General features: G+C 34.0%; 1 protein-coding gene across 2 annotated transcripts in view; it reads left to right on the forward strand.

The window, feature by feature from the left end:
* znf385d (zinc finger protein 385D) overlaps positions 1-5,422 on the forward strand; it is a 113,835-nt gene extending 108,413 nt beyond the window's left edge. The window contains exon 8 of one of the 2 annotated variants that reach the window (XM_073847109.1): positions 2,290-5,422. In XM_073847109.1, the coding sequence (XP_073703210.1) occupies positions 2,290-2,523 (234 nt within the window). In that variant the 3' untranslated portion in view covers positions 2,524-5,422. The remainder of the gene's footprint in view (positions 1-2,289) is intronic. The other variant, XM_073847110.1, reaches the window with a different exon arrangement.
* The last annotated feature ends 5,325 nt before the right edge of the window (positions 5,423-10,747 follow it).

The raw sequence follows: 10,747 nt of genomic DNA on the forward strand, positions 1-10,747 counted from the left end.
ACCCTTGAAAATAGCAATTCTCCGGAAGAGTGACTTGAATAATGCTTTATAGACAATGTACCTATAAAATGTATTTCAGTAAATGTCATAAAACTATCTAGCTAAACCAGTAGTAGTACTGACAGTGTCGTGTAAACATGGTGCAAAGGATGCAAAAAGAAGAACAGATGAACCAAATCAACTGAGTGATTTAATGTGGAACAGCTCAGATTGATTTACGGCAACTTTTCCTTTCAAGAGATTCACTAGCAAAAACCAGATCAAATTAAAAGAGCCATTCATTTTTTTGAATTTCGATATCACTTGTAATGATTTTAAAAACCATTTCTTTGCAGTTTGATTCACTGTTTCAAAGCGCTCCAATTGGATTGCAAATTGGGAATCATTTGATTCATATCGGGACTTCAGAGAGGGTTCTTGAATCATTCCGCAAATTGAATGATTCACGATCTGCTCTCCGAGTCCTTATCTGAAATTGTGGTTCGCGAATCATTATTCAGATCAGGAATTTGGAGCGTAGATCGAAAATCACTCGATTTAGACTGTAACTTCGGAGCCGGTTCGCAAATCTTTTGCTTTAGATCTTAACCTAGGATATATGTGACCCTGGACCACAAAACCAGTCATAAGGTTAAATTTTACAAAACTGAGATGTATACATCATATGAAAGCTCAATAAATATGCTTTCTATTGATGTATGGTTTGTTAGGATAGGACAATATTTGGCCGAGATACAACTATTTGAAAATCTGGAATCTGAGGGTGCAAAAAAAATCAAAATACTGAGAAAATCACCTTTAAAGTTGTCCAAATTGAGTTCGTAACAATGCATATTACTAATCAAAAATTACATTTTGAAATGTTTGCAGTAGGAATTTTACAAAAAATCTTCATGGAACATGATCTTTACTAAATTTCCTAATGATATTCTCCGGAAGAGTGACTTGAATAATGCTTTATAGACAATGTACCTATAAAATGTATTTCAGTAAATGTCATAAAACTATCTAGCTAAACCAGTAGTAGTACTGACAGTGTCGTGTAAACATGGTGCAAAGGATGCAAAAAGAAGAACAGATGAACCAAATCAACTGAGTGATTTAATGTGGAACAGCTCAGATTGATTTACGGCAACTTTTCCTTTCAAGAGATTCACTAGCAAAAACCAGATCAAATTAAAAGAGCCATTCATTTTTTTGAATTTCGATATCACTTGTAATGATTTTAAAAACCATTTCTTTGCAGTTTGATTCACTGTTTCAAAGCGCTCCAATTGGATTGCAAATTGGGAATCATTTGATTCATATCGGGACTTCAGAGAGGGTTCTTGAATCATTCCGCAAATTGAATGATTCACGATCTGCTCTCCGAGTCCTTATCTGAAATTGTGGTTCGCGAATCATTATTCAGATCAGGAATTTGGAGCGTAGATCGAAAATCACTCGATTTAGACTGTAACTTCGGAGCCGGTTCGCAAATCTTTTGCTTTAGATCTTAACCTAGGATATATGTGACCCTGGACCACAAAACCAGTCATAAGGTTAAATTTTACAAAACTGAGATGTATACATCATATGAAAGCTCAATAAATATGCTTTCTATTGATGTATGGTTTGTTAGGATAGGACAATATTTGGCCGAGATACAACTATTTGAAAATCTGGAATCTGAGGGTGCAAAAAAAATCAAAATACTGAGAAAATCACCTTTAAAGTTGTCCAAATTGAGTTCGTAACAATGCATATTACTAATCAAAAATTACATTTTGAAATGTTTGCAGTAGGAATTTTACAAAAAATCTTCATGGAACATGATCTTTACTAAATTTCCTAATGATTTTTGGCATAAAAGAAAAATCAATAATTTTGACCCATACTATGTATTTTTGGCTATTGCTACAAATATACCCCAGCGACTTAAGACTGGTTTTGTGCTCCAGGGTCACATATTTGCATATTGCAAATCATTTGATTTAGATCGGGCCCTCGAATCGCGAATCATTTGATTTAGATCAGGACTTCTGAGCAGGTTCACAAATCATTTGACTTAGATCGGAAATTTGCATATCCAAATCAATTTGCATATAGCGAATCATTTGGTTTAGGTTGGAACTTTGCGAATTGCAAATCATTTGATTTTACATATGATGGATTTGAGGGCATATTTGCATGGATTTAAGTCACTTTACTGTAAACCATTTGACTACAGATTTAAGTAATGAAATTGAGTCTGCATACAAAAATATATACCATTGCTTATGTAGAATTAAAAACCTTTTCCCTGTTCAGCAGGTGAAGATGCCAGTCGGAAAAGACCTTTGTCCACCGCTGACGACCAGGATAATGCCGTCCCACCTGGCAGCTGTTGCCGCGGCGGCGGCCGCCGTTAGCTCCGCCTTCCCGCTGCGTGCCTGCCATAACCCCGCCCTCTTTCAGACTCAGTCCCTCCCCGCAGCGCTGCTCCGCCCTGCACCAGGGCCAATCAGGACTGCTCACACGCCTGTACTGTTCGCCCCGTATTGACCTTTGAACTATGACCTCTGGCGGATCGGATCATTAACCCCTCCATCACCTCACACTGGGCACGCAGCCCGGATCGAATGCGCGATATCGCAATAATTTAAAAACGAAACACGAACCAGGTAACTATGCATCGTCATTTACATGTGACACACTGACATTAAGCTATAAATGTATTGGTGGAGATTTGTTTTTTTCTGTATGGAAACCATGATTCATTCATTATCATCATTTAAAGTACAAGATTGATTTGTAAATTTAAGGTGGGTTTGGGAACACAGAGATGTTATTATTGGGGCGGGGGGGGGGGAGGATGGAAAGTTGTATTTCTCTGCTGTTTTGCACTTTAAGTCTTTCTGTTGTTGATTTCAGTGCTTCAGATGAATAGGCCCCTTCCTGTTTCCAGCTGTTGGTGTAACCAGGTCAGCAGTGCTTCATTTGTCAATGGACCCGTTTCACATTTCCGTAGTTCTCAGAAGCTGAAGTCATCGTAAACTTCTCAAGTGGGGGTCATTTTTGCGTTCCCATTTGCTCTAATAGGAAAAGAAAAAATCCATTATAGCATTTCTATGACTTAAGAAGAAGATGAAATAACCATTTATATATAATTTCAACGTAATCAAATATCAAAAAGTTATATATCAAATGTCTAAACAAATAATTATGATGGTCAAAAGAGAGAAAGATGTCAAATTTGCTGTCACTCCCTCAAAAAACTTTACTCTGAAACTATTTTCACTCTGAAATTGATGATTTATCTTCCAAAATGAGGAATTTAATGAATATTATTCAAAGAGTAATTTGACAGAAATAATAGTAATAGTTGTCTGTTCTTAATAAATAAATAAATTAAAAATTTGCCACCACTTCTTTAAAAAAATTACTTGGAAACAATTATCACCCTGAAATTGCATTTTTTTCCCCCAAAAGTAAGAATTTAATGATTATTAATCATACATTAATTTGACAAAAAAAATAATAATAATCTATTCTTAATAAATAAAGTACAAATTTGCCAACATTTCCTCAAAAAATATTTTTTGAAACAATTTTCACTTTGAAATTGCTCATTTTTCCTAAAAGTAGAAATGTAATGATTATTAATCGTACATTAATTTAACAACAAATAATAGTTGTCTATTCTTAATAAATAAATAAAAATTATGAAAAATTTGCTGCCACTTCCTCAAAAACTTTGAAATTATTTTTACAGTAATTTGACCAAAATAATAGTAATAGTTGTAATAGCAATAGTTTAATAGTTAAACTATTCTTAATAGAGAAAGTGGTTCATTTAAATAAATTGCTACCATTTTTCTCAAAAAATTACTTTGAAAGTATTTTCACTCTGAAATGGCTAATTTTTCCCAAAATTAAGAATTGAATGATTATTAAGCAACAGTAATTTAACAAAAAATATTAATAATAGTTAATGAACAATTTGCTGCCAATTCCTCAAAAAATACTTAATATTTACTTATATATATATATTTTGAAACCAAAATATTAGTAATAGTTGTCTATTTTTAAAAAAGAATATAATTCATTACAAAAAATTTCCACCATTTACAAAAAAGAAATTACTTTGAAACTATTTTCACTCTTAAATTGCAAATTTTCCCCCAAATTAGGATTTTAATGATTATTAATCATACATTAATTTGACAAAAAATAATAGTAATAGTTGTCTATTCTTAAAAAATAAAAAATGTATGAAAAATCTGCTGCCACTTCCTCAAAAATTTACTTTGAAACTATTTTCACAGTAATTTGACCAAAATAATAGTAATAGTAGTAGAATTATTGCCACCAAAGTAAATTTTCTCAAAAATTACTTCAAAATAAAGGATTGAATGATTATTAATCTTACATTAATTTGACAAAAATAATAGTAGTAGTTGCCTATTCTTAAAAAATAAATCAGTTTAATAATTTGTCACAAATTTTCTCGAAAAATTACTTTGAAACTATTTTCAATCTGAAATTGCAATCTTCCAAAATCAAGAATTTAATGATTATTAATCGACAGTAATTTACCCCCAAAAAATGTAATAGTTGTCTATTCTTAATAAATAATATATTTAAAAAATCATCACTTGCTCAAAAAATACTTTGAAATGATTTTCACTCAGAAATTGCTAGTCATTTTGACTAAACGCCAAATAACGCATTGAATTAAATGTGAATTTTAGTAGAAAAACTGAACAACTTTGAATTAGTGGAAAGAAAACAAAGTGTAGTGTTATAAATGTACATTAAAATATTTAAATTCTTTGCTAGATTTACAGTTAATAACTGCGGAAATGCATCTGTGAAAAGGGTCCATTAAGACCTCATGGAAGAAGTTATTGGTGACGGATCTGGCAGCTTAAGAAGTTTCGGCCAATCACATGAGCTGTAAATGTCATGTGACTCTTGGGCAGGAAAAAATGTGTCATGTTAATTCTGATTGGCTGCTGATGTCAAAGACAGACAAAGAATAACAGTTAATTTCACACTTTTAAGACCCTCCAAAAATTGCAGTCCAATTCCAGATCCAGATCCAGCTTTTTCAATACAAATGAAGCCCTGTTGTATCTGCTTGTGAATGTGTGTGTGTACAGCAGAACTTGGGGGAAGATAAGTGGGTGATTTCCAAAGTAAAATGCTGCTGATTCATGTCAACGCAAGGTTAAAAAATATAGTGGGATGTTTGCTAAACAGATGAATATGTAAATGTGTAAATGCAGGAGTGTGTTTGTGTGTATGTGGGGGTGAGTTAACGGGCTTTTCACCTGAAACCGTCCCTGGAAACATCTCTCATGAATATTACATGAGCTACTGGGGCCACAAAGCTTGTCTGTCTCTTCTTGCAATGTGAAAACCGATAAACATTTTCAAATAAAGAATCCTGCTTTGTTAACTTGCTTGTGTGAAAAAATGAATTCGTCCAACTATGGAGATTGTGCATGCATGTTTACACACACACACACACACACACACACACTACTCTTGAAAAAGTTTGGGGTCAGACTTTTATTTTTTATTTTATTTAAGAAATGTTTACTTATATTGAGCAAGGACACATTAAATTAAAAGTGACAGTAAAGACATTTCTTTTGCTACAAATTTAATTAAATGCTGTTGTTTCTATTCATCAAAGAATTCTGGGGATGTAATGGATCCTCTGCAGTGAATGGGTGCCGTCAGAATGAGAGTCCAAACAGCTGATAAAAACACCCACGAGTAATCCACAGTACTCCAGTTCAGAAAATTAACATCTTGAGAAGCCAAAAACTGTTGTTTTAGGCCAAAAAAATGTGTCTGTAATTCATTATAACATTTCCTTCAGTGAATAAGTCCTTTCTTTTTTAGTAGAAGTGCAGCTTTTCTCTTCTCAAGATGTTAATTGATGAACTGGACTGGAGTGGTGTGGATTATTGTGATGTTTTTAATCAGCCGTTTGGACTCTCATTCCAACGGCACCCATTCACTGCAGAGGATCCATTGGGGAGCAAGTGATCTAATGCTACATTTCTCCAAATCTGATGAAGAATCTACATCTTGGATGGCCTTAGGGTGAGAACATTTTCATTTTTGGGTGAACTATTTCTTTAAATGTCTCATAAAAATAGTCCATTAAAACATTTGCCAACATTTTTCTCAAACATTTACTTTTTTCACTCTGAAATAGCTCATTCATTTTTTCAAAATTAGGAATTTAATGATTATTAGCAAACAATAATTTGACAAAAATAATAGTTGTTTATTCTTAATAAAATAATTAATTAAAAAAATTAATTAATTGATTAATTAATTAAAAAACGTTTTTTTTTAATTAATTTGAATCTATTTTCACTCTGAAATTGCTCATTTATTTTCCAAAAATAAGAATTTGATGATTATTATTCAAATAGTAATTTGACAAAAATAATACTAATAGTTGTCTATTCTTAATAAAAAAAAATTGATTCAAAATTTGCCACCGCTTCCTCAAAAAATTACTTTGAAACTATTTTCACCCTGAAATTGATCATTTATTTTCCAAAATTAGAAGAAGAAATGTGATGATTATTAATCACACAGTAATTTGGCAAAAAATAATAGTTGTTGTTTATTCTTAATAGATTAATTAATTCATTTAAAAATGTGCCATTTTTCTAAAAAATAAAAATACTTTAAATTTTTTTTCACTTTGAAATTGCAAATTTATTCTCCAAAAAAAAATGTATGATTTTGAATCAAATAGTAATTTGACAAAAAATAATACTAATAGTTATCTATTCTTAATAAATAATCAATAAAAAAATTGCCACCACTTTCTCAAAAAATTACTTTGAAACTATTTTGTCACTAAACGTACTCATTTATTTCCAAAAGTAAGAATTTAATGATTGCTAATCAAATATTAATTTGACAAAATAATACTAATAGTTATCTATTCTTAATAAATAAAGTAATGAATTAAAAATTTGCCACCAATTCCTCAAAAAAATTACTTTGAAGTTATTTTGTCACTAAACGTACTCATTTATTTCCAAAAGTAAGAATTTAACAATTGCTAATCAAATATTAATTTGACAAAATAATACTAATAGTTGTCTATTTTTAATAAATAAAGTAATGAAATAAAACTTGGACACCACTTCCTCAAAAAAATAACTTTGAAACTATTTTCTCTCTGAAATTGCTCATTTATTACCAAAAGTAAGAATTTAATGATTATTAAATCAAACATTAATTTGACAAAAATATAGTAATAATTAAAGTAATTAATTAAAAAATTGCCACCATTTTTCTCAAAAATAACTTTTTTGACTCTAAAATCAAGAATTTAATGATTATTAATCAAACAGTAATCTGACAAAAAAAGTGCAACTTTTCACTTCACAAGATGTTAACTGATGGACTGGAGTGGCATGGACTGTTTGTGTATTATTATGATGTTTTCATCAGCTGTTTGGACTCTTATTCTGATGGCACCCATTCACTACAGATGATCCAATGGTGAGCAAGTGATCTAATGCTACTTTTCTCCAAATCTGATGAAGAAAGAAACTTATCTACATATTGGATGCCCTTAGGGTGAGAACATTTTCATTTTGAGTGAACTACTCCTTTAAATGTCCATTGCTCCTATTCCAAGTTTCTGAAGTCATATGATCGCTCTGTTTGAGAAACAGACCCAGATTTAGGTTGTTAGGGTCATTTTTCCTCTGCAGTTTCGAGTTTGCAATCATGTATGTAACACTTGAGAACCAATAACGTTTGCAGTCAAACGCTGACCTCACCATCCACCTTCATTGCATGGAAAAACAAAGCTCAGACATTTGAAGAAAGAAAATACAAGGTTGAAACACCCCGAGGGTGAGTACATATGACAAAATGATCGTTTCGAGGGTGAACTATTTCTTCTTTAGCAAAAAAAGTGCACGCCAATTATCTCAACTTTGCTTGTTTTGGTCCAGGACGGTAAGAGTGAGTCACACTTGCAGTTGCTAATCAGCAAATCTACAATTTACCTCTTTTCAAAACAAAACAAAAGTGCCTATAAAAAGCCAATACAAGCTGTGTTTTCAAACAAGCTGCAGTTTCCAGGAGGTTCTGCGTGTTATGAAACTCTGCTGCCATTAATTTCACTTTCTGACATTCCTGTATGAGTCACATTTGTCAAAAGCTCATAAGTCAGCAGACGGGGGCCGACTAACCCGTCCTCTCCGCGGACTTTCTCGTGAACTTTCTCGAAACCTCTTAAATCCATGATCCGTGTTGAAAAGCGGCAGGTGCGTAGGTCCAGATTCGACAGAGCCAGCGGTCTGATGAATGAACGCTAATGCTAGCGGAGAGTGAAATGCTGGCGTGGTCACGCTGTCTCTCAAACCATAATAGTGAACATCTGCATGTAGGAGTCGATATGTTCTTTTTCAGAGGAAGGTCAGTTCCATGGTAGAAGACAGGCTGTATTTTATCCAAATCAGGAGCCAAATCAGATTCCAATTATCTGGAATTTTTGTTTTGAATCGTTGTTGTTGTTGGGTTTTTCAGACCATTACTGATTCTATTCTATGGCTTCCTTCCTTAGTCAACTGTCAAGTAGGGGAGAGTGGGGTGAGTTGTGCCAGTTTTTACTCAAAGTGACTTTATAGTGAAGCCATGACAGTAATCCCTTCAATTTAAGCATGTACATATATTTCAGGATGTGGTGCATCCCCGGGAACAATAACTTTGGATCTGAAATAAACTGCTTCAGAATTATAGCTTTCAGAAAAGAAAAAAAGTGATCTCGTGGCACGACTTGCCCCCGGTGCGGGGTAGTTGTGCCTTTGGGGAAAATACATTGGGGTTATTTGTGCCAGTGATTTTTTTAAATAAAAAAGAACATTTTAATGTCATGAATTGTGATGTTATATAAAATCAAGATAAATTCAATACAAAATTACTCATTTAAAGGTTGTATCAGCGATTTCTAGCATAAAACATAAGTGTCAATTTCAGCTTACCTTTCTTCAGGATCCGCTCGCTGCCTGCCCCATAAATTGTCTGTGAAAAAACCGCGTCTCTCTGAAATCGGCACTACCAACCTTTCCACACAAAAACAAACAGTGTTCCAACCAATCAGCGTCAGGGATTTGGTTTTGTGGACTTTCGCTCCGCCTCCCTCACATCCCTGCACCAGTAGGAAAGTCCACAACACCAAACCCCTGACGCTGATTGGTTGGAACACTGTTTGGTTATTTGTGGTGTGTTGATAGCGCCGATTGTTTTTTTTGGCATATCTCGGACCATAGACTGACCAGAGAGACGCGGTTTTTTCACAGACAATTTATGGGCCAGGCAGCGAGCGGATCGTGATGAAAGGTAAGCTGAAATCGACACTTTATGTTTTAGGCTAGAAATCGCTGATACAACCTTTAAGGTTTATTTAGATCTTGTTACCCTATAACTATTGGCATGTTGTATTTTCTACTTTTTCGGAAAACACACAAAAAAACCCTCAAATATAAATGTATATTATTTGTGAATCATTAGAACACTGTCAACAAAGCGCTGTCTGTCAATTATGTAACATATCAGAAAAATGTGACTTTTTTTTCTGAACATTTCTGAACATCCCATTGTGACTTAGGCCACTTAAAAAACCAAATCAAACACTGATGAGGCACGCTCATCTCCTCACACAGATGATCCCCTGTGGGTATGTAGGTGTAGATCAGGGATACCCAACCCTGTTCCTGGAGATCTACCATCCTACAAAGTTCAGCACCAACCCTAATCAAACACCCCTGAACCAGCTAATTCATCTCTTAGGTAGCATGTGATAATCACAGACAGCTGTGTTGAAGCAGAACTGGAACTAAAGTCTGCAGGTAAGTAGATCTCCAGGAACAGGGTTGGGCAGCCCTAGTCTAGATGGTCTACTAGCTACTTAACATCCCACCGGCACAACTTAACCCTGCCCCTTTAAGATTAATTATTAAGATTAAGAAATCAGTCGTAAAGAAATTATGTTTTTTGAGGAAAACATTTCCTCAACTGGAATTATCTCCATATAGTGGACTTCAATGGTGCCAGCAAGTTTGAACTTCAGTGCAGCTTCAAAGGGCTCAAAACAATCCCAGTCAATGAATAACGGTCTTATTTAGTGAAACGATTAGTCATTTTCTAAAAAAAAATAAAATAAAAATGTATATACTTTTTAACCTCAAATGCTCATCTTATCTAGCTCTGTATGCACTTTGTGCATTCTGGTTCAATACAGTTGGGGTATGTTGAAAAATTTCACCCTACATCGCTGCAAAAGAACCAACCATGTGTTTATTGTAGGGTGACCATATTCTGAGAATCCAAAAAGAGGACACCCTCCCCAGGATGGGCTTGACCGTGATCCACCCCCCCCCCCCCTGTGATTCAGCAAAAGTACCCATGTGCTCAATAACGACAAAGCACTTTTACAAATCACACATTTATTTAATTTCTCTTTCTGTTTGAACTGAATCTTATATCAAAACATTACAGCCTTTTATACAGGCCTAATACAAACATAAACAAATAATAATAAGAAGAAAGAGATAGCCCGCGTTTCGGCATGTTAGTGACACACAGCTCTTGCAGAGCAGCTCCTCGTTTGTTTTGTTTTGACAATTGGGTCTTTCACGTCATCAGACAGGTACCTCAGAATAATGCCGGTGGGCAGTGGCTGCATTTAAAGTGTTGAATTAATGACGGTCAGTGAAATGAGGTAAAAAAC

Source organism: Garra rufa, chromosome 9 (assembly GCF_049309525.1).
Source record: "Garra rufa chromosome 9, GarRuf1.0, whole genome shotgun sequence".
In the NCBI taxonomy this organism is placed as follows: Eukaryota; Metazoa; Chordata; class Actinopteri; order Cypriniformes; family Cyprinidae; genus Garra; species Garra rufa.